Below are 24,617 nucleotides of genomic sequence, written 5' to 3'. Positions count from 1 at the left end.
ATTTAGTTCCAATACTAAAGAGGGTTGGTGACTGGGTAACAGTGCCAGAGAGGGTTTGTGCTGTGCTAGCAGAGTGTTTGTGGGTTATGCAAGTTTTAGTTTTTTCTCCTAGGAGCGACGCTGTCAGTGTTTTTGCTGTTGTTGTCGTACAGTTTGTATTCTCCAGCTGTTCCGTGTACTAATACACAGCTTGAGTAATGTCTTTTGTGTTTTATTTAGAAAACCTTATTTTTTAAAAATTACTCAGCAGCAGAAATTTAATAAAACAAACCCCAGAAATTCAGAATATTTCATTTCTTTTGAATTATTGCCACTTGCAATTGTTTGCTTCAATGTGGAACCTGCGTTTTGTGTAAACAGACATCTTAATTTCAGCGAGACGACCTCTTTAAGTAAAGGATTAGTAAAGATTGATAATAATGGATGTAATAGCTAAATCTCTGTCTCCCTCTTTCCTCAGGTCATATTCGAAGCAGAGGTTTCGGACAGCAAAGCCGGCTTCATCGCCATTGACGACATTCAGGTGCTCAGCTACCCGTGCGGTGAGTCATTAGCATGCCCGGCAATTAGTCGTAGTTCGCTGAAGAGACGCTGATAGCTTTGGCCACTAATTAGACTGTACCTGGGATGGTTTCCTTTGCAGTCGGATGGGCAGATAAGTGGGAAGGTGACACGGGAGAGGAGGGATGCAGCAGGAGGAGAAAAAGACGAGTCGTGGAAATAAAAATAAAGGAGAGAGAGATTGTGAGAGGGAGAAAGGAGGGAATAGGAGAGAGTGAAGCGGGAAATGAGACAGTATTAGGGCAATCATAGAGAGAGAAGATTCTGACCACTCAGCATTTCTCTCTCTCTCTCTCTTTAACACACACACACAGTTGCACACACACACACACACACACACACAGCAAACAGTAGCTGTCTTGTCTCACACTGACAGGAAAGAGATGAGGACTGCGATCCATTTTAAAATTCTCGCTACGTCTCAAGTCTTCTCTTCTCTCCTTCGCTCGAGTGTTTCCTCACTTTGTGACAACAAACTGTTACTGTTAACGGAGGCGTCTTAGTTAATCTGGAGCCATATAGGCCCGGTTCCTGGAGGGTCCCTATGTTGAAAAGGAAGCAATTACAGCTCCTGTTGGGTCATCCATCTAGGAGCAGCAGCACGATTTTGTTTCTTAACAGACGCTATCGATTATAAGTCATAAAAATAAACTGTCTCACGCTGTCCATCTTGGAGAGTTTGTGAGGTCCTGGTGTCCCTGCTGTCCCTGTCTCTGTCAGAAGTCAGCCACACGTCTCTGAAAGTAATACCTGGGTGTTAATTTTATCAAGAGTGACGTGAAATCTGAGAAAATTTATAAAAAGGAAGAAGAGTCGGAGTCTTTTAAAGGCAGAGCAGCAGGACTCCTAATAGGAATTAGTACTTAGTCTCCACAGTGGCAGCATTCATCCTCACAGCTGCATTTCTGGACACACACACACACACATGCATTCATGCAAACACACACACACACACACACACACAAGTGTGTGTGTGTGTGTGTTTGCATGAATGCATGTGTGCAAGCTAGTGTGTGTGTGTGTGTTTTCATTCACCATAGTAGCTGCTATCTATGATTGCAATCACCTCCCCAGAATAAAAATGTCATAGCTGAACTCGAGGCATCTTCAGGGTCTTAAAAGGCTTATTTCACAGCTTTGGCGTGCTTGTTATGAATCGGGAGCTGCGTATGTGAATTATATATAGTGGAAGTGACATTTGATGATACCTTCCCCCTGTGGGAACGCAGCACCGTGCTTTGGTTTCATCTGACACCATCGCAGCAATAATGAACATATTCCTCAGGGTGAGGAAAAGTCCTGAAACGTATACGGCGCGTTTGTGATAATCTGACCTGTTTGTATCCGATAAGTCCCCCTCCGGCTGTGCCGTCTTATAACAGATAAATAAGATGAAACCAAAAACATTCGGAAACACAAACAACCTTGTTGCAAACTCAATCTAATATCCTTCTTTCTTTCTTTTTTTTCTTTTGGTTTTGTTTGTTCGTTGTAGATAAGTCCCCTCATTTCCTGCGTCTCGGGGACGTGGAGGTGAACGCAGGACAAAACGCCACGTTTCAGTGTATCGCCACCGGACGAGACACGTCGAACAACAAACTGTGGCTACAGGTACAGATATACACATGCAGAAACACACACACACTTAAATAAAAACTATGTTTTAGTCCGCTGCTACTGCGCGAACAAGAAACCAAAATCCACATGGCTATTTGGGTGAACTAGTCCTTTAATATTAGACAGCATTCTCTCTTGGGTATCTGGAACATTTTCAGGTTTTAATGTTAAACGATGTGAACATTATGAATTAATAAATAGATGCAAATACGAAGTATAAATACATTTGCATGCCTCCAGTATGATGATGTTAGAAATAGGCAAACACTAAGAGATGAAACATGGTACTCAATGTGAGACCCTCAGGACGGGTACATCCAATAGTTAAGTGTCAGCCACACACACACACACACACACACACACGCACACACACACACATTCAGAGTGACTCCAGGCCATATATCCTACCAGCTAACATGATTAAGAGTTTAATAGCTGCTGATTTCATTATGGCTCTATTGTAGTCATGACCTTCAAACCTGCTGTCAGTGAGGCGGAGGGGAGGTGTGTGTCTGTATATGTGTGTGTGTGTGAGAGAGAGAGAGTGTGTGTGTGAGCTGTAGTGCTGCCTTGTGACCTTGAGCAAGGCACCTTGCAGCACCTGATCGGCCTGTGTGTGTGTGTGTTTCTGTCTGTGACTCAGAGGAGGAACGGAGAAGATATTCCCGTGGCTCAGACCAAAAACATCAACCACAGGCGGTTCGCCGCCTCCTTCCACCTCAAAGAAGTCACTAATCAGGATCAAGATCTGTACCGCTGCGTCACCCAATCAGAGCGCGGCTCCGGGGTGTCCAACTTTGCGGGGCTTATCGTCAGAGGTGAGGATTTTAAAACATATTTTTCCAGGTGATTTGATTGTTTCGTAATACTTGTTTCATCCTGTTTTCTTCTCTGATTTAATATTTGATATCTCAGCTTTTTGAAGTTTTTTTAATGCTTCAGTAGATAACTTTAGTGATTGGTGAGTCGGTATTTTTGGAAGCTGAATGACTGATTGATAATCCCTTAGTGACTGTTGCTACACGTGTTGAAAGTATTAGCCCACAGCAGGCTTCTCATTTCTGGCTGTTAACTGTCAAATTTGTCTGCTGAAAAATGACACTGTAGCCACTGAAAGTATAAAGACCGGACAACGTATCCGTGACGTCACCCGCTGTTTTGAAGCTCAGAATGTGGTGGCTCTGCCCGCCGCCATGTTTGTAGTCCCACAAAGACGTGGATCATTGATGGACCTAAGGCGAGCTGAATGAAGCCTGGGTTTCTTACACCTGTAAGTCAAAACAGCCATGCTTTTAACTATGCATAACTTTAAGTCTTAATATAATTTGAACAGGTGAGTCGTCATGAACAGAGAAATTAGCTATAGAAAGAAAAAATCAGAGCTTAAATATGTATTTCACGTCTTCATACAGTACATGGAAGTATTCTAAAAGACTGAGGCTAAAAGCCAAAAAGTTTGCGTCTTAGACCTGGAAATAAAGATACATATTAAGACAACTCGATAAGAGAATTATTAAGACTGCTCTTATATTGAAACAGTATGTTATATTTTAACATTTCAACATATAAAGGCTTCCAGACGGTGGTTAATTCCAGTGAGGGGATCTGCTGTCATACATACTGATATAGTTAGCCAACTCTGATGTAACTTTCTTTTCAAGTTGTAAAGAAAACATTTCAAATTAAGACTCCACCATCCAGACTCTTCAACAGACGACCTTGAATAACCGCTGTTAAACAGAGGGGCGTAGTGTGGTCAGTAATGAAGTTAATGTCTGACCTCCGTGTCACTTAATTTCCTGACCCAGTTACATATTTTCACGTTACGAGGCTAACTTTTTTTTATTGTGTTCAACTTCTGAAATGTCAAATGTCTTTCCAATCAAATTCACATTCACTGTGTCTGACTGATAAAATGTAACACAATATAGACTAATGAGGAGAGTTTGTGTATATGGCAGCCTTGTGTTTGTACACGTGTGGGTGTGTGTGTGCAAATGCTCCACGCTCGTATGTGTGTGTGTGATTGTGTGGATGCTCGCGTGGGTGTGAACCAGTCGCATTACTGTCTGTGTGCACATGTGTACACTGTGTGTGTGTGTGTGTGTGTGTGAATGGAAACTGTGTGTGTGTGTGTGTGTGCTCCAGCTGTCATGTGCAGCTGACATGTGGTTAATAAGGTGTCACCAATGTGTGTTTGAGATGGGATGCTTTATTCATTCACATCCAATAGCTTACATATTCAATTCATCTCCCAGAGAGAGAAGAGAGAGAGGGGGGAGGGCAGAGAGAGAGAGAGAGAGAGAGGGTGAGGGTGAAAGAGATTCACGAAGAATGATACAGGAGTGACAGAAAGGAGGGGGGAGGAGAAGGGGGAGACAGAGGAGGGTGAGCAAAGAGAGAAGATGGCGAAGAAAAGTTAAATGTAAATAGTCTGCTCATTATCCCGAGAATATCCCTATCAGAATCAGGAATATGTCTGAATATGTAAACAGCTGAGCAGAATCATGTTTATTATTCTGCATAAGAGATGGCAGAGGAGAAAGAAAATGAGAAATCAAAGCAGAAGTGAGCTCCATGCATATGAATATTAGCCGGCGTGGCTCTGATAATGGAGCTCTTCTGTCCAGTTTTGGAGTTCGACTTTCCGTGTCGCTCGAGCTCGAGACACTACCACTGCTAACGTCAGTGCTACAATCCCCTCCGGGCATGAATGTGTTGGTTTTTCTCTTTGGTCAAGTGAATATAAAACTCTTCGGAGAGACAGGACCTCGCTGATTTAGTAAGAATACGTAAGTGGCTAATGTTTATTTATCAAGAACATCTCTTTTTTTTTTTTACGCGAGAAGGCAAAGAGGAGGGAGACGAGGAATCCTCACAGCAGGAGACACGTGTCGAAACATGAATGGGAGCAATCTACATATATGAAAATAGATTCAGGTTCTGTGTGTTTCATAGCAAGGCCGTAGAAAAAAATCAGCCACTTTCACAATCTGCTTTTGGAGCTCTGAGGGGATATTGGTGATTATGAATATTGATCCAGAGTCTGGTTGTTAGAAAGATATCACAATAAAAGAATCAGGAATGCGTGTATGAATGTGGAAGGAGATGAGCCTCATGTTTATTTATTAGAAATATCAGATCGGAGATGAGAGCTAGACAGAAATCAAAGGAACAGGGAATATGTTTATTTCACGTCTTGAAAAGTATGCGTGTTGGATAATATTTGAAGTTGCTGCAGGACACTGACGACCACGAATATGGACAGAATTTAGCTGCATTATTAATATATTTTACTTTTTAATGTCTATTTATTGTGAAATTGAAAAGAGAGGTGGAAAGATGATTACTGGAGGGATCATGGATCTCACGGGAATCTGACAAACAAGGAAATGGAAGAAAGAATCACGGCCAAAGTATGATTTGTATATATTAAAAATGCTTTGGCAGCAGGGCAGTAACCCAGGTTTCATTTTCCAAAGTCTCAAAAGTGGCCCGCTGGGTGATGTGAGATTGCCTCGCACAGGCCTAGTCTATTGATATTTACAACATGTAGATGACAGAGATGTGTCATTATGGTCGCCCTCTGTGTGTGCTGAGCTGAGATCATGGGAGGTGTAACGGGCTATTCCAAAATAATTCTAATATGTGAGCAGAAATATTAAGTTCGACTTTATTTATATAACGGAAAATCGTAACAAAAGTTAGGGAGGGAGGGAGGGGGAGAGGTAGATAAATAGATGAATAGAAAGACACATGGATGCACAGCAGCAATACAATTATGATATAATCTAATATTAATATCCTAATCAAAGTATCCTTGATTGATAATAGAGCATGCTATGAAGTTTAGCTGACTGATTTCAATAAATATAATTGGGTATCATCGGCCTAACAATGAAAGTTCATGGCGTGATTCCTAATAACGTAGTTCTGAATAGGAGTGGTCTAAGCACAGAACCCTGTGGAACTCCATGACTACCTTTGGTGTGCATGGACAGTACAGAGACGAGTTCTTTGTCTGATGCAATAAGGTCATTTGTAACTTAAAATGATAAAATAATAATAACTGATGATTGTTTTTGCAGTCGGTTCATGAATCCTTTAGTCTACAGAATGTGCTAAATGCCAAGAGCAGAGGGTGACATCCTAAAATCGCTTGTTTTGACCAGAATAGAAACATTTTCCGTTCATAGAAAGTTGAGCACGTGAGAGGACCGAACCAATGACCTTTTGGCATTTGTGACAGATTATCAGAATAGTTTTTCTGTTGATTGAGTCACAGCTCTACTGTTTTTTTTCTACAAACTCTCACATTTGAGTTTGACATTTAAATGTTTCCTTGATGAATGACATGAATGTCAGAATTGTCGATCAGTTTTTCTGTTCTAGAAAGTCTAGCAGTTTACTAATACGAGTGCCAATATGACACCTATGTTCAGTATCTTACCTTGAAAAAGTTTAAACTTGTTTTTCGACAGTTTTCCTCTTTTATTTAACAAAATAAACCTTTCAAATATTAAACATTTTTTAAACACAAGCAGTCATAATAAGAACTTTGTATAAATAAAGTCTGAAATTGGCAAAATTCGTAATAAATTTTGAACTATTTGATCAAAAGGAAAGTAAATATTGGACAATCAGGACCAAAAAGATTTCAAGGTTTGATTAGCCAGCCCTACATTTCAACACTAGATGGTTTTAGTAAAGATAATCGTTGTGTGTGTGAGAGACAAAGAGGTATGAGAGAGTCTGACTGTGTGTTTATTTATGTGTGTGTGTGTCACTAGTGGTTTGGCCAGAGCCGAGCTCTAATAAACCCTTGCCCTCTGGTTCCTATGGTGACAGAGCGCATTGTCACGCCAGCTTGTATCACACTCACGCACATACACACACACACACACACACATAACATGCCAGCTTGCATTACACACAACGTATGGCCTAAAAAGCTCCTGTGATATTATTGTCACACACATGCAAACACAACTTTATCAGACTTATGAAGACGCACAACTGACTTAAATTTATACAACTGTCTTAAACCTGTAATGACCCCCACATACACAAACACACACACACTAAGTAATAGTGACAGGTGAAGCTTTGGGCATTACAGAACTCTAGAAAAGCTACCACTCCTACTGTTGGTCGTCGATACAACTGAAACACACACACACAGAGACACACACTCCTCTCTGGTTCTGGAGGTCAGATGTCCTCCAGTGCGCTCCGTGGTGATGTCAGCAGCAGTTTGTGAAAACTAAACTTTATTGACAAGGTTGCTGACGATGGACAACAAAGAGGAACATGCCTAGTGGGCATCAGTCAAGCGGCAACCTCCGTGGCTGTGAAGTAAAGCCAGTGCGGAGGTGCCATAAACTGCAGTTCCTCAAACGTCCACTTGAGGCTGGCTCCAGAAGTGAGTCAGTCTCCATAAGTCCCCATGTTCAAATGTCCAATAAACATGTTTACAGCCTGGTACAAAAAACAGTTTTGGTCTCTATAGCTAATTTCCCCGTTCATAACAACTGTACTGAGGGTGAATTTATATACAACTCACCTGTTCACATTATATTAAGGCTTAAAGTTATGCAGGATTAACATCGTGGACGCTTTGATTGACAGTTGGGTGTCGTTACAGAGCACCGAGGCGTCATTCAAACTGGCCACAGATTCTGAGTTTCAAAGCGGCTCTGCAGAAACCTATGAGTGACATCACGCATACGCTGCCCATTCTTTATACTGTCAGTGGCGTCAGTCACCAACTCAATATGTTTTTCTTTATGTTGTTGTGTCTGTCTCTGTCCTGATGGGATTTTTTTTTTTTCCCCCACATCATAAATCTTAAATCAGAGAATCCACCAAAACCCTCGACTGATGTCTTGGGAGCTTTTTTAATTCCAATGTCAGTAAAGAGTGAGTGACAGTGAAAACAAATTAATCACACAGACGGGTTAGGTCACACAAACGACTGACACATTTGAAGTTTTCCCAATGTTGATTTGTTTTGTTATTATCATTTACATTTGACCCCAAAAACAAAAAGAAGAAGAAGAAATGATGAGCGAGTTCACACATGTGATTAATAATAAAAAAGACGCCATTGATGATTTTTTTTTCTTTTTTCTTTTGAGGTCAACTGTACAAATGACAAGTGATGGGAAAAAAAAATAGAAGAAAATCAAACGCATGAAGCCGTTCCAGCTTTTGTTTTTCTCTGGAGTCACATAATGACCCACTTACATTCCTTACTGTTTTATTTTTATGTCTATTATTTATCTCTCAGATATTCAGTAGGTTTTTAAATAACACACAAACATGTATTCAGAGTTAACACGCAGGCTTCACGCAGGCAAATCTACTGCTCGCGTGCTCGTTTCTCTCTCTCTGAGTTTTTCTTTATTTGTTCGTTTGTTAATCGTCGAGTTGTTTACTTTGTATTTTCTTGATAGTGTTGCGAGCTGGCATGTTGTTGACGTTGTTGCTTTTCTGAAGTCACTTCAACATTCATTATCTGGATTCAACTCTGTCTCAGTGTGTGTGTGTGTGTGTGTTTGCACACACGCATGTGCTGTCAGACTACAGTGTTTCATCTGTTGCTAAAAAGACACTTCCCAGCCTGCACCTCTCTTGACAGCCACACTCACACTAACACACACACACAGAAATGCAAACACACACACACACACAAAGAGAAAAATAGGTGACAGCAATGCAAAATATAACTATTAAAGGTAAAAACATGCGCAGTAACGCGCACACACACACATATAATTTAGATAATGCTCACTTTGATATGATATGATTGAAGCTGCAAACACTCCTCTGTATCTTCAGACTGATATTGGCTGGCGATGTGTTGGAGAATGTATCTGAGAGAGATAAAATCTGTATGATTTACTGTACGTCAAATATGTGTGTGTGTGTGTGTTTGTGATTAATTCATGTGCTGATCTCTTGTGTGTGTGTGTGTGTATGTGTGTGTGTATATGTGTCAGCTAGATAAATCTTTGATGCGTTGTGTTTTAAGGTTGCGTGCGTGTTTTTCGGCTTGTCAATCACAGATGTTCGACAGTTAGCTCTGATCTGGCTGACTGGCCCTGAACCATCACACATCCATCACATTTACATACAGATACATGCAAGCAGTGTTTATTCACAGAGCACCACAGTACATGACTGCATTTAATATATATATATATACATTATAGATATATATATGAAGGTGAGGTGATTTTTTTCCTTACTGTTTCCACGGCTCAATCTATTTCAAACAAAAGTGAGAAAATGTAGATGACTCATTAGAGAAAATCTGGTGAACTGACTTTATATTGGGATACATAACTTCACTATGAGTAGTGGCAGCAAAACTTGCAGAAGAATGTAGATGTATACCTATTTATTGTGCACTTTTTTGAGGGGAGGTCCAGTCATACATTTTAACATGTATTTACATGTTTCATGATACAGGTACTTGCAACACAGCTTGTCAGGATCTTTAGTCTGCTTCGATTTTACCTTGAAGGTGTAAATGTAAAATTATTATTTGTAAAACTTAAAAAAGATGATGAGAACATTCACTAAAGGGTTCAAATATCTGTCACTCGTGCATCCTTTCAAAGAAAAACACCTTTCTTTCTTCACGTCTTTACTCTTTAAACCCTGTGTATACTTCAGAGGTAGCACTCTCACACCAGATGCCGAATCTCAAGCCAGTGCAGTCGCTGCTTGTTAGGTTGCCCCCATAATAGTCTTATCTATAACGATAATAAGACTATTGTTTGCTGGTAGATTAAAATATCCATTTGACCTCACAAATATCACATGTCGGCTGTTACACTAACGAGGCTTTGTATCTCACGGCGTTCATTGTGCCGCTACCTCTCTGTTCTGTTCCGCCGTGACCTTGTTTTAGTGTTTTCCATTCTTCTCGTCAGCCTCTTTGAAACCTTCTTTTATGATCTTGTTAATTGTTCTCTCTCTCTCTCCTCAGAGCCCCCGCACCCCATCGCCCCACCCCAGCTGCTCGGTGTCGGCCCGACGTATCTGCTGATTCAGCTGAACGCCAACTCCATATTTGGAGACGGGCCTATTATCCTGAAAGAGGTGAGTTCAGAGTGAGGTATTGTGGGTATGTAACAACACTGTATGAAGCCAGGACATCAAAGTAAGATAAGATAAGATAAGATAAGATAAGATCATACACCCAAAGACAAAATGTACCTACATGGATGTAAAGTTTATCAAAACGTGGCCGTGGAAAGATGTTTTTATACGTTTTGATTAACATACTTTTTTTTTTTCCGCTTTAGGTTGAATACCGTATGACGTCAGGCAGCTGGACGGAGACTCACGCCGTGAACTCTCCCAACTATAAGTTATGGCATCTGGACCCGGACACAGAGTACGAGATCAGAGTGTTACTAACCAGACCGGGAGAGGGAGGGACCGGCAAACCTGGACCGCCGCTCATTACCCGCACCAAATGTGCAGGTAAGACACATTTAGCAGTAGTGTAGCTAAATTACAGATGACAGCCGTCGATGATTGTCCAAAATTGTCGAACGTCCACCTGAAATATGATCGGCTGCATTCTGCCAGACAAAGGCAGGTACTGCACATCGACTTCAGCTGATTCTGCTTGTGCACACAGCCTCCTCTGCCTGTCTGATTGTCTATCGATCTGTCCATCCGCTGTTGTTCTTTTGGTCTTAGTATCTATATTTTAGCTGGTGGAGTGATGTTTGTGCTGTGAGGAGGTGGTGGAGGAGGAGAGGTGTAGCGAGGGATAGGGTTGGAGAAGAATGGAGGGGAAAGCCTGAGTCAGTCTGAGTCAGTGATCTCGGGGAGTGATTAAAATACTGGAGGCTCTCTCCACATTTCTCACTTTTTATCCTCCTGCCTTTTCATCCCTCCTCTCACCTCATTCCTGGTTTGTCGCTGCCACTCCTCCTTTCTCTCTCATATCTCCCATTCCTCCCTCCATATATCTCTCTTTCTACTTCGTTCTGTGTCGCTGCCTTTCCCTCTGCTTTCCTCCCCTCTTTCTCCCTCTCTCTCTCTCTCTCCCCATCTCTTTCTCTCTCTCTCTCTCTGTGGATCAATAGACGGAGGGCAGAAACACTGTCTGACATTTGTAGAAATAAACGACTGAAATATAAACACAGCTAGCCTGAGGGAGGGAGACGGAGCGAGCGGGAGAAGGGGTTGATACGAGAGAGAAGGAGACAGAAAGAAAAGCAGCGAGCTTGAATGAGAAACGGAATAAAGGAGCGATGGAGAGATGATGAAAAACAACAAGGCCGCAAAAGAAAGAGAGGAGAGAATAGGAGCGAGGGGGGGGGAGAGAGAGCGCGAGAGGCGAGAGAATGATGAAACTGGAGAATGAAAATGAAAAAGAGATGAAAACTCATAACCACGGGCTCTGACTGATGTCTTGCAACCTGTGTGTGTGTGTGTGTATATATATGGATGAATCTGTATGTGTGTCCGTGCCTGTGTGTGTTTATTGACAGAGAGGAAGTCATACTTGTTCAGGCGACTCATGTATTGAACAGTTTCCTGTTTGACAGGAAAAAGGGAAATTAATCTTCTTCTCTTCACTCACGCAGGAACACATCTGAGTTAAACACAATAACTCTTTGTAATCCACATAATGCGTCGATATCAGACCCGAAAAAAGTGAAGAGGAATACGAATTTACAGAATTACATCAAATCAATTCTGTGTATCTGAATAATTTTGGGTCCACGGACTAGAAAGTAGTCAGCGCAGCAAGTGTAAGAGTGATGATCTTCAATTTTTCATGATGCCGCTGAGAGATTTTTTTTTTTACTTTCATGCATTTCAAATGTTAGAACTTCAGCAGATGTCTTAATGAACAAGTTATCTAGCTTATGTTCATTTCTCGGCCTTCGTTGGTTTGTGGGTTGGTTAAGTATGAGGAGTGAGGCTGGTTCAGACAGGAGCTGGTGCTGTGGTGAATCATTGCAGGGTTGTGTGGCGGTGTGGAAATAACTTTTATTTCACCGATTAACCGGCTTTATCGATGCCGGCGCTCGCTCACTCCCATTCACTGTCTGTGTCTCTCTCTTTTAAACCTTCGGACACAAGCTGAGAATTACGAATCAGACTCAGATTTCTAAGTGTGTACATGAAATAAAGGGCCGGCTGTGGAGGAGTTCGACTGATCATATAGACTAAGGCAAGCTCCATGTTTCTATGCTTAAGATAACCAGCTGTTGCCTGTGGCTTCATATGTCGTATGACTTTAAAAAGTGGAAAAGTTCAGGTTCCCTGAATGTAACACAAAATAACCTCATATAAATATGATGAAATTGTTAAATATTATTTTGCGAGTGCATCTAATCCAAATTCTAAATACTTGCAAGATTTCTAGGAATGAAACAAATCCGACAGAGCTAGACACGACTATGTATTCAAACTAAACAGTTATAATCCTGTTATTTTAGTGATATTGTCCGACCTGTTTCTCTTTGTTCTCAGTGTGAGTAAGGTCATTCACACAAACACACACCCTAATTCATACAGTAGCACACACACACACACACAGATCAAGTGTGTGTTTGTGTTTGCTTAGAGAGAAGACACACACACACACACGCGTACACGCGGTAGAAAAGTTATTAAAATGGTAATGACTCCTTTGCTTTTCGTGTTTGGTTAGGTTTGTCTGATCCCACCACCTGTAGTTTACTGAATATTTAGCCCCCCCAAAAAAAACAATGAAAACATGCGCACACGCTCGCATGTGGGGGAAATGTGTGCACAAGCGCCAGGCATAAACCCGAGCATGTCACCACACAAAACACTGTTTAATTAAAAACCAATAAAGTTAATAAGACACGGAGCAGAAGTCACATAACACCGCAGAGCAATTGATATGAAAACAGGAAGGATTTCATCTGTTCCTCTCCTTCTTTTTTCATCTCTGCAGCTTTTTTTTTATGTGTCCTCTCTATCTCTTCTTCTCTCCCACGCTCCTTCTCTTCTCGATTTTTCTTCTGTGGTGATTTATTGCTCTTGTCTGAAGGGTGAAAAATAATCAACTTGAAGTGAAGAGTTAGTGAGTGTGTCTGTGTTGTGTGCTCATGTGTGTGTGTGTGTGACAGAAGAAGGTGATGAAGTAGCTTTTAATCCAAATCCTGAATTTTCTGCCGAAAACCTCTTGGTCATGGCAGGTTACACACACACACACACACATAAGTGGAGCATGAGCACACACACACACACTCGCAGAGTTCAGAGAGTCGCCATATTTCTCGGATGTTGCACAAACTCAGCATCACTTGGATTAATGGAAGAATGGAATCACAAAACGCACATTTCCAGACGCACAAGCACAAACGTCGGAGGAATCGCACACAATATATCACATGTACTTCTTTATATATGTGAAAACGCACACACACACACACGCACATACTGTACATGCACACACAGTCAGCAGTGCGACGCTTTAAGGGTCAGGCCCTTGAAATAGCAGCTGGGAGACTTAGAGAAAAAATGCGTTTGACGGAGCTTTACAATGACGTTCTGCTTTGCGGATGTCATTGTCTTCCTTCATCTTCCGTTAATAGGCACGTGCAGATTTGTAGATATGATAAAGAAAAACCTTCAAACTCTCGAGTCTATAAATCAAAACAAGAACAAATAGCGTGCGGGGGAGCTGCAAAGAGAGAGTCTATTAATAAAAATCTGAACGCTCTATGTAATGTATTTATCACATTTCATACAGTAAGTCTTTGCAGTAATAAGAAACACAGACAGATACAGTAGATAGAATATAACTAACTAGTGTGATTGCATTCAGTTGGATTTAGATTTGACGATCTGAGATCTCTGATGCAGGTTTTGATTTCATCCATCATCATTAATGTATCGTTGTCACGTCACAGTAAACATAAACAGGAGTCCACCCCGGGTCAAACGGTAAAAAAAGGTGAGGAGTTTATCGCCGCTAAGAACACATGCAAAATACACACAACTGAAAAAGAAGCTGACACAGTCCAACACAATAAACAAGCTACCTAAACCCTATTCCAAAATAAGTAACAAAAAAAAAAAAAACAGGAGAAAACACTCCTGGTGCTCAGAGTGTGGCAAAAGGTGACACAAATACACAAAGGTGACGAGTGAAACACGTTACTAGATTACCATGCAAATTCCTAAACGCAGGGAAATCATTTCAAAGGGCACGAAGGGAACCGAGCTGCACTCCCAGCCGAGCAGGAACCGGATGTTAACTAGGCCACGCCGATACAAAGATCCTCGAGACATTAACACAAACTAACAACCGTAGAGTATCAGGCTGTATTATGCTTTAGTTATTTTCATGACAGTAACAGTATTAGGGAGTTTCATGACCCACCATGTATAAAAGAAAAGATAGCTGAGCCTTAAGACAACTTCTGTGCATTCGGTTTCTTTCTCATCTCCTTAAAAGTTTGTTTAATGACGCATAACTTGTTAAATCTTTATCAACGTCACTTCATTAATTTCTCTCTCTGAGCTTGTTGATCTATGACAAATCTCACTGCTCATGCACACACAATACACATCTATACCATTTATTTTTTTATTTTTTTATTTTTTACTGTAAAAAGAAAGCCCCGGTTGTTGATTTCATAATTAGCCTCCGCACAGGCTGCAAGTGCAAATTGAAACGAACGTCGCGGCGCAAAAATTTGCATCTTTCATGTGTTGAAATCTGGCCTGCAAAGAGAGAGAGAGAGAGAGAGAGAGAGAGAGAGAGAGAGAGAGAGAGAGAGAGAGAGAGAGGAGAATGAATAACCGGAGTTTCATTTGTCTTCCTCATGACAGTGGAAGGATTACGAGGAACTAATTGGACAGATTAACTTGGATTTAGCTGCATCTCCTGTCAACCTTTTCTCCCCCTCATCCTTTCCCCTTTCCTTACCTCTTTTCATCTCTGCTGCCTTTCTTTAAGCTTCTTTCCCTCCTTTAAGGCCTTTTGACTTTATATTTCTTGGCTGTCTTTAATGCTTCATGTTGGGGGGACAGGCTTTTTTTTTTTTTTGCCCTTAGCGTAGTTCTATTTCATTTAGTTTCATTTCCTTTCCTTTTGTTTCCCGTTCTTTAATTCCAACCTCTGGATTCAGCTGATATGAAGCTTGCCGTCCTTGGTGTTATTGTTGGTGTTTATTGGTATTGTTGTTGTTTTCAAAGCTCCATCTGTGGAGAACAAAGCCTTTTAGTTCCAACATGAATCCAGCCGTTTGTCTGTCTACCGGAGGAGGAGGGGGGGAAAGGGACAAGGCAGCCTCTGTGGTTTACCGTTGGACCTGGTCCCGCTTGACTCTGGCCACGTTCCAAACTAGTTATCGTCTCTCCCCGTTCCTCCTCTCGGCCTCTCTCATCTTTCTCTCTCGCTGCCTTTATCAGTCCCTCGCTCCCTCCAGCCCGTTTCATTTCACTTCAGTCCTTTTCTGTGCTACTCTGTATGCCCTTCATTTCTGTCTTTTCTTTCTTTCTTTCTTTCTTTCTTTCTTTCTTTCTTTCTTTCTTTCTTTCTTTCTGTCTGTCCTTCTTTCTCTCTTTCTGTCTGTCCTTCTTTCTTTCTATTTGCCCACATTCTCCCATCATCTCTCCTCCTCACTTGCTCTCTACCTTTTCACTACCTACAATAAACAGACAGCGATAAGAAGCAATGCATTATGGGTCAGGAGGAGAGTGGGTCTTTGAAATGGCATTTTAAAAGTGTGTGTGTGCGTGTGCGTGTGTGTGTCCGTGTGTGTGACAAGCAGCCAGTCATATATTTTGTTTTAATTCCATGTTGAGGACCGTCTCACCGTGAAGCAGTGTTAGCATCAAGAGACCCTGAAATCAATACAATTTATTACACTGCCCTAACTGTGTGTGTGTGTGTGTGTGTGTGTGTGTGTGTGTGTGTGTGTGTGTGTGTGCGTGTGCGCATGTGGTGTCCTAATAGCCAGGTTTATGGTGAGGATCACAGGTATTGATTTAAAAAAGGGAGAGAGACGGAGAGGAAGAGACGGGGATAGAGGGAGAGACAGGCAAAACAAAAAAAGAGAAAAGAAATAGGTCTCTCTCTCTCTCGCTCTATTTAAATGTCAACCATTCAATAACAGGTTGAAGCAAAAATGAAATGCTCTGACCCATCTGCTATTAACACACACACACACACACACACACACACACACAGTTGAGCAATAATATTTTCTGAGCAGACAATTACCTGCCCGGGCGTCTTCACGTCTTTCCTTCCTTTCCGTCGTTTTTCTGTCTTTCTCATTTTCTCCCATATGTCCTCATGACTCTTTATTAGTGAGATATTTACATCTAAATGACTTAACGCACATCACATCAACGTGCTTGCATTTTGCTTACAGCCGTGTGTGTGAGTGTGTGTCTGTGTGTGAGGGAGAGTTGTGTTTGCCCTTGACGACACGTTCTTATTATAAGAAGTTTTATTGAGACGAGCACACACACACACATAAACACACACCTATACATGCTCAGCCCAGATTTAATCTTGATTCTGTCACAACCTTAAGCTCATGTGTTTGTGTGTGTGTGTGTCTGTGTGTGTGTGTGGGTAATAACCCAGTGCGAGTGTGTCCGCGCCTGTGTGTTTCTGTGTGTGTGTGTGTGTGTGAGTGACAGGCAGATAATGGGTTGTCAGAAGAAGCGACAAGTTTGTGTCCTTGTGTTGTCTCCTCTGAGAGAGGAAGACCCAGAGAAAAACAGAGAGCTAGGCGAGGAGAGGTTGGGGAGAGACTCGCGTCTCTATTTAAGGTGAGCTGTTTTTATTAAAAAAATCCTGGAAGGACGTAAAAGAAGCAGGTGGGTTACAGCCAGACAGAGATAGAAGAGGAAGACTGGTGACTGTGAATGAAGACTTGTCAGTTTATGACAGAGAAAAGTCAACAAAACTTAATTAAATTTGCTTTGGTATACTAGTAATAGATTGCACTTTCAGTGCGGGGATATCGGCGAGATTACTATCGGAGATAATCGAGGTGTGCTTGTTATTGGCTGGACTGAGCCTAATCAAACTGATTTTTTATCTCAATAACCTTTTGCACTCTCAGCTGTCAAAATATAAAATCAAAAACAACTTTTTACTAAGTCTTTCCTCGATGTGGCTTATGTTGTCGCCACTAAAGTGGAAGAATGTAACTCGGGTACTATTTCACATTTCTTAACACTCCACCGAATCAGCTCAGATCAAGAGTTTACACACAAAACCCATGATCTTATAAAATATGATACGATGAGACAAATTAAACAACCTAGCAGTATATGAGATAGTTAAATTTAGCTCCACATCACAGGAGAATGCTCCTTGCACGTTAATCCAATAGCATTATTAATCTGGCGGCTGTGGCTCAGGAGGTAGAGCGGGTCATCCACCAATCAGATGATCCCCGGCTCTGCATGTCGTGCAGCGTCTTTGGGCAAGATACTGAACCCCAAATTGCTTCCGGTGAGTGGCTTTGGATAAAAGCGTCAGCTAAATAACATAAATTAATCTGGTAATATTCATCTTCCATGAGTGTTTATTGTCATCAGGGTTGCAGCCTGGGTGAGAGGCGGAGTACACCCTGGACAAGTCACCAGTTTATCACACAAACAACCATTCATGCTCACACCTATGGGTATATTTAGAGTTGGACTGTGAGGGCCTGGGTATCTGGATAGTACCCACATTCAGACTACACACAGAAGCTGATTGCAGATTTGAACCCTGTGAGGCGGCACTTTTACTTTTGAACATTTGAAGTACTTTTTTACTGACAATACTCGTGCACTTTGCAGTTGTTGGGGGTCTGAATACTTCTTTCACTACGACAAACACGTGTGGAAGAAAACACAAGGAGCTCAACGTCACCAATCTTCATTCTGTCTTCATTTTGTATTTCTGAAAAGACAGACAACGACACTTTTGAAGCCCCAAGATGAACTTGTATTCTTTAAAATATGCCCATAAACACACTGCAAGCCATGCACCCTGATGCAGATGTATACATTGTGCTTTATGTGCTGTGTTGTGATGATATATTCTTGATTGGGTGATATCTTGCGTAGAGAGATAACTCTTAAGACTAAAGATTATAGCTTCCCTACACAAAGCAGCAGCTCCTTCAGGCAGATGGATAGCCACAGCAGCTGGAAGAGTAGCTCTCCTTGTGTGAGGTGCTGCTCCACCCACACTGTTGAACGCTGGAGGGGGAAAACCACAAGTTGGTAAACAATGTAACACAGCGAACTGGAAGGGGACCGATGACGAAGGTTCTTGCCTGTAAATGTGAGTCTGTGTGGTGGCGGGGGGGTAGGGGGAGTTCATTGATCCAGTTAAATGAGCCAGTTAAGGTAATTAAAGCCCCGGGCCGGCAGGAGGGGAGGTAGATTATACTGACAATAACAGCTCTGAATACACATAAAAGATAGAAAACCGAAGACGTACCCTGTGGAAGTTATTGCATTTGAGGGATGGTTGAATGGCAGCGAGGAACACAAATAAATGTCCGTGAAACACTCGTTTTTATCTCGAGGATATGTAGACTCAGCACTCTTGCTCTATTTTTGGCAACACATCGCTCAGAAACTTCCACATATGTGTAAAGAATGGCGACTATTTCCCCCCGAAAGGCATGTTTATGAGCATATGGCAATAATCTGTTGGGTTATTGAGAACACTCATGGTAGGAAATCGACTTCAAAGCATTTTGGTTTTACCGTCCGTCCCCCCCACGTGTGCTCCTCTGTTTCTCTGCAGAACCTATGCGGACTCCAAAGAGGCTGAAGATCGCCGAGACCAGGGCTCGTTTGATCGCGGTGGACTGGGAATCGTTGGGTTACAACATCACTCGCTGTCACACCTTTAACGTCACCATCTGCTACCATTACATGACTGCCAACAACCGCAGTAAAGCCGACTGCTTGGACATGGACCCTAAAGGTAACACACAGTTTAATTATTAAAATGTTTCACATTGAATGTGACACTTTAAAAAAAGGCATGTCACCATTGAGTAGTCCAGCTGGAGACTACCTAAAGTCTTCAGTCTTAGCATGTGAAGACATTTTATTCACAGTACATGCATTCAAAAATATCAAATGTTATAGATAAGTGTTTTCTTCTTCTCTTTTTTTTCTTAGCACCACGTCACCTGGTAGGAAACCTGCCACCGTACACTAATGTGAGTCTGAAGATGATTCTGACAAACCCAGAGGGACGCAAAGAGAGCGACGAGACCATCATACAGACCGATGAAGATGGTAAGACACACAAAGAATACTTAAAAAATCATGGCTAGTGCTCAGATGTTGTGAATAAACAAGCCATGCCCTACCTACTTTGTGTACATGTATCACGTCAACATGAATCAGGAAAGTCAGTGCTGAGTCATCGCCTTTATTTTACTGTCAATCTTATTTGCTTTGTATGATTCTGTGTTAACAGTTCCAGGCGCAGTTCCCAGCCAGTCACTCCGAGCGACGCCATTTGAAGACCGGATCCTGCTTTACTGGAAGGAACCCTCTGAACCCAACGGAGTCATCATACAGTACGAGGTAAGGCCAAAAGCAGCAGGAAATGTATTCATTATAGAAGCCGAACTCTAATGATGCTCAGTGGGAACAAGGTATAAATCAGGTTTCTGTCTCTCTACCCTCACCTCAGATCAGCTACAGCGGTGTGCGTTCGTTTGACCCTTCGGTGCCTCTCCAGCGGCCGGGACTCACAGTGTCTCTGCCCTCAAACGCCACCCATCACCTGTTTTCCCAGCTCCACCCAGGTGTGACGTACCAGCTCTCTATACGAGCATCCACCTCCAAAGGGTTCGGCCCCGCAACCACACTCAACGTGACGACTAATATTTCAGGTAATACGAATAATATTTTGTATAATTATACTTGTTTTTTTTTTGTATTAGATAGTTATCAAGATGATGCATGGACATTAATACAGACTCTTTCTTCAGCCCCGACAATAGATGAGTACGACGGGTCGGAGGCCTTTCTGAATGAAACTGCAACAACCATCACTGTCCTGCTCAAACCTGCCCAGGCCAAGGGAGCACCTATAAGGTACCTCAACCACCAATAACAAGGCTTTCCTGCATGTTTCCACAGAGCACGGTGGTCTAATTAAAGCTAGTTTACTATTCTAGACTGAAATCCAGGCTAATAACCATCTGACACTGACTCGCGTGCATCAGTCTAACTCGGTTCAGAGAGATCACAGAGCTTGTCATCCATCCTTAGCTCAAAACTCAAAACGTTATTCATCCAAAGCCTATCCTCCGACATATCTGTCTGACAAACCTGATGTGACAAAACATCTTTTCGCTGGTCAATGTGTTTCTAAATGCTGACCACAGATGGAAGAAAATACGGACATTGCATTCGAGGCTTGTGTCACTTCAGCCTGTGTTTGGCTGGAGTCTGTATTTCTTTTCTTTCTTTCTCTCCATAATGTAAAGCAACCAGTAAGTAATCAAAATAACAATAATAATCTTTTGAACAGTGCAGCAAGTTGTGCACACGTGCATGACAGTACAATCGCTCATTAGTATGACTGTGCCAAACATGTGTGAGGTATAACACAGATTGATTTAATTCAATTAGAAAGGCCACATAAGCACGATATGTAACCACACAGCCTATTTTTAAAATGAGACCAAAGACGCTTTGATTCATCACGAGTGTATCAGTAAAATAATAATCTATTAATAAATTGTCTTCTTGTCTACAGCGCGTACCAGATTGTGGTCGAGGAAGTGAATCCTCAGCGGACGCGTCGTCAGGCTTCCTCCGACTGTTACGAGGTGATTATTAATCTGTTCTACATATATTTAACAAGGCCTGACACATGCACACATTTGATTGTTAATAGAGATTATGAAGAGTTTCATTGCACAATAAAGATTCATTCTAAAGTACATTTGTCTCTATAAAACCATTAGACTTTTGGATTTCAATATATAAAGCAGGCGTTTTTATTTACATTGTATTTGTAAGCCAGATTTATAGACATATTACTTTTAATATGAATATATCCTCTTTCCCAGGTCCCAGTTTCTTACCACAGTGCATCTAGCGGTGGATCTCCATATTATTATGCCGCCCAGCTGTCCCCGAGCAACCTTCCCGAGCCGCTCCCTTTCACTGTGGGAGACAACAAGACATATCAGGCAAGCCTCTTTTTTATCCGAGCAGCATATTCTGTAGATGGTGCAGCAAAAAATGCCACATGGGAAGATAAATCAAACGGAAATCGAAGTGAACGTATAGCTTATAAAAGTTCAGGGATGAAAATGTGCAAAACTTGAGTTGTTGTATCCTGTAATTCATAATCAGAGTTAAACAGACATGCTGGAGTGGAGCCCGCAGAGGACGCATACAGTACGTCCACCAAGGCTGCGCAAACGAATCTTTGAACCAGGATCCTGGTTTTCATTACAATCTGGCACATTCTTCATGAGCTATATGTGTGAGCCAGAAGTTTGGTAGCACTGTGCTGTGGTTCATGACTTTGCAGAAACTTTCTGGATCCTGGATATGCACAAAAAAACAACAACTTGTCCTATCTTTCCAGACTGAATTTAAATATTTTATTTTTAGTATGTTGAAGGAATAGTTAAACATTTTGGGAAATGTAGTTATATTGTCGTCTTTGTTGCTTTGTTACTGTGTATAGTCTGTTTTGTAAGTTAGCTGGCTGCTTGCTTCATGGATTGGCATCAGTCAGTTAACTCCTGCTACTTGAAACACAAAGAGACAAACCTGTTAGAACACGCGTCTTGCTTAGCAGAGACATCGATAGCTGACATGTCCGCGTGTATATTTAACCTGATCTAAAGTTGCTGATCTGTTTCTTTTAATCCGCAGGGTTTCTGGAATCCGCCACTGGCTCCAAGAAAGAACTACAACATCTACCTTCAAGCTGTTAGCAGCACAGAGAGGGTAAGTAAATATATATATATTCATGTGAAGACACTTTAAACACACAGTGAACTTTCATGCGTGTAGCGTACATCCATGATTAGTTAGGGGCTAAAATTACCTTAGGCATGAAATGAGAGGTTCAAAAACACTGAAGATATGCTGCTATATTCAACATCTGTCATTATGGTCGTACCTGATATTTTCCGAGGTGGCACGCAGGATAAAACATTATATAAACACTGCTGTGACTATGTGTGTGGGCTCATGTATCACTCTTATTGTGTCTCCTTCAGGAAACCAAGACGCAGTGTCTGAGGCTGGCTATTAAAGGTAAGAACTGAACTGTCACAGATTGTTTTGATACAGCACAACTGTGTTAATAATCTGATCAGTCCCCTTTACTCCAATATGTGAGCTCAATAGAGAACGCTATGCCTGTTAGAGAGAGAAAACATACTCATGTTTTGTGTTTGTGTGCACATTTATCCCCTGTATGTGCACACAGTATAAATGTCATGTTTTTACCAGCAGCCATATGCTGATAGATTATCGGACTGGTCTGTAAACAGTGTGGAGTTAATCTCCGGACAACCACACACACACACATGTGCACACTCAGTGTTTTGAGGAAAGATTTTTTAGAAATGTAGCTGATGGATCAGGCTGTGCAGAGTAAGCGCGAGGATAAACAGAAAAATATGTCACCGTGTTTACGATGGAACTGGCAATCCTGGTGGTTGTTCGCGCGGAGCTTCAAAGTACAGGGAGGATATTTCAAGTGTTTATTTGGTTAGAAGAGGTGAACTTTATTAGTTAAGGTATGCTAAAGCAATTAATAATTTGGTATGCCTGAGAAAATATGAAAAAATGCCCAGTACAATTTCTCAGGGCTCGCAGTGACTTATTCAAATGACTCATTCTTTCTAACAAAACTGAAAATATTAAATTTCTAAAAAGAAAAATTACAGGCTCAGTAGTCAGTCCACTAGGCAGCAATCATTAATGAACAAACAGGAGCTGTTTGTAACTTTTTTTGAAAAGTTGAAGTATTGATTGTAATGTAAGGTTTTTATCTGAGTATAAATCCCTGTTGTTTCGACGTGAATCTACAATTTGAGACGATCGGCATGATATAAAAGCCTTTAAAATATAAAGATAGAAGGATCATGTCATATTTACACCAAGATCAACAAAATGTGGTGAGCGCAGCATCGCAGAACCTAAATTTTGAATAGTATGAGTGGTAAAAAAACAAGTTATAATAATCACTTTGTGCACTCAGCTGATGTGAGTCCTTGCTTTGACCTTCTCGTGTCGAAGGATCGTAAAACCACGCAGTATAAACGGCATCGGTTTCAGCACAACCGGCCCCAATGATTGTAGAATTAATCACCACGGCTGACTGAGTTGTGTATTTTTATAACGACTCATCTACGGACAGACACTGTAAACCAGCACAGGCGATAAATACAGCGGTATAAATAAGATCCAAGCTGTAAAAACGGAGATATTTGTAGTTAATACTTTTCTTCCTGTTGATAAAAGTTCATTTTTTTTCTCTCTGGTCTCACAGTTCAGTGTGACAGGACATGCAGGCCAAGTAAGCTCATAGAAAATTGATCCCATGGGGTAGATCAAAGGTGTGGTTCAGTTTTTTCCAGTGCCTGTAAGGTGTCATGTTCCAGCTTTAAAAGAAGAGAAAAAAGTGGGAAGTCACTGTGTTTCCAGTGTCATCATATTTCAAGAACTGCCGGTGCTTGTAGCTACAAGAACAGGTGGTTACTTCGTTAAAGGCTGCTAGGAGGAGATGGCGCTCTTGTCTTTGGAGCCTGAAGACGTCTGAGTGAACCTGAAAGACGCACTAATGGACAGAGAGGTCAGATGACCGTCCCTCCCTCTCTCTTCATGAGCGTGTGCATTCAGCCGTGCATCCGGAAAGGAGGATTAAGTGATGGTGGTCCTATTAGGTCATCTGGAGCATTGTGTATTGTCGTTGCTGCCTTCAGGGCGTTTGTGGCCAGTTGTGAGTGTTAGTGTACTGACCTGGATAATTTTTTAGGCACATTAAGAGCTACCGCCGACATTATGAGGTCAGACTCGGAACCTTTTTAAGATGTTGTTTTGAGACCCTTTGTCCATTGATTATTGGTCTGACAGCTACTGAAAAAAAGTCTCATACAGATTTGTTTAACATGAAACTATACATTGTCGGCTGCTAGAATTTATTTAACAGCACAGTCCAACTCACAAATTTAAAAATAATATAAACAAAAAAAAAATTTTATGGATTCAAGGTATTAAAAAATGATGAGGATCCCTTTATTTGTTTATTATTTAAGAATTGTGACCAACATACACACTAAGTAGGAATTGCACGAGCGAATACATAAACTTATCATTGTTCTCCTGGAGACAAATAATGCAATCAACACACACTTATATAAATCACAGCCAAAATATACCTCAGTAACTACCAGACA

The 24,617-nt window shown here is 41.4% G+C and overlaps 1 protein-coding gene across 18 annotated transcripts in view; it reads left to right on the top strand.

The window, feature by feature from the left end:
- The window catches only part of ptprk (protein tyrosine phosphatase receptor type K), a 109,892-nt gene that overhangs the window by 59,357 nt on the left and 25,918 nt on the right, over window positions 1-24,617 (top strand). For all 18 annotated transcript variants that reach the window (XM_027284057.1, XM_027284069.1, XM_027284068.1 and 15 more), the window contains 14 exons: window positions 461-542; window positions 2,057-2,172; window positions 2,822-2,996; window positions 10,175-10,287; window positions 10,494-10,674; window positions 18,965-19,147; window positions 19,348-19,467; window positions 19,652-19,761; window positions 19,871-20,072; window positions 20,172-20,277; window positions 20,945-21,017; window positions 21,261-21,383; window positions 22,081-22,155; window positions 22,431-22,467. In XM_027284057.1, the coding sequence (XP_027139858.1) occupies window positions 461-542; window positions 2,057-2,172; window positions 2,822-2,996; window positions 10,175-10,287; window positions 10,494-10,674; window positions 18,965-19,147; window positions 19,348-19,467; window positions 19,652-19,761; window positions 19,871-20,072; window positions 20,172-20,277; window positions 20,945-21,017; window positions 21,261-21,383; window positions 22,081-22,155; window positions 22,431-22,467 (1,696 nt within the window). The remainder of the gene's footprint in view (window positions 1-460; window positions 543-2,056; window positions 2,173-2,821; window positions 2,997-10,174; window positions 10,288-10,493; window positions 10,675-18,964; window positions 19,148-19,347; window positions 19,468-19,651; window positions 19,762-19,870; window positions 20,073-20,171; window positions 20,278-20,944; window positions 21,018-21,260; window positions 21,384-22,080; window positions 22,156-22,430; window positions 22,468-24,617) is intronic.

This window comes from Larimichthys crocea, chromosome XI (genome assembly GCF_000972845.2).
Source record: "Larimichthys crocea isolate SSNF chromosome XI, L_crocea_2.0, whole genome shotgun sequence".
NCBI lineage: Eukaryota > Metazoa > Chordata > Actinopteri > Sciaenidae > Larimichthys > Larimichthys crocea.
Note: the sequence above shows the minus strand (reverse complement) of the source record. Positions and strands in the feature narration are given on the sequence as shown.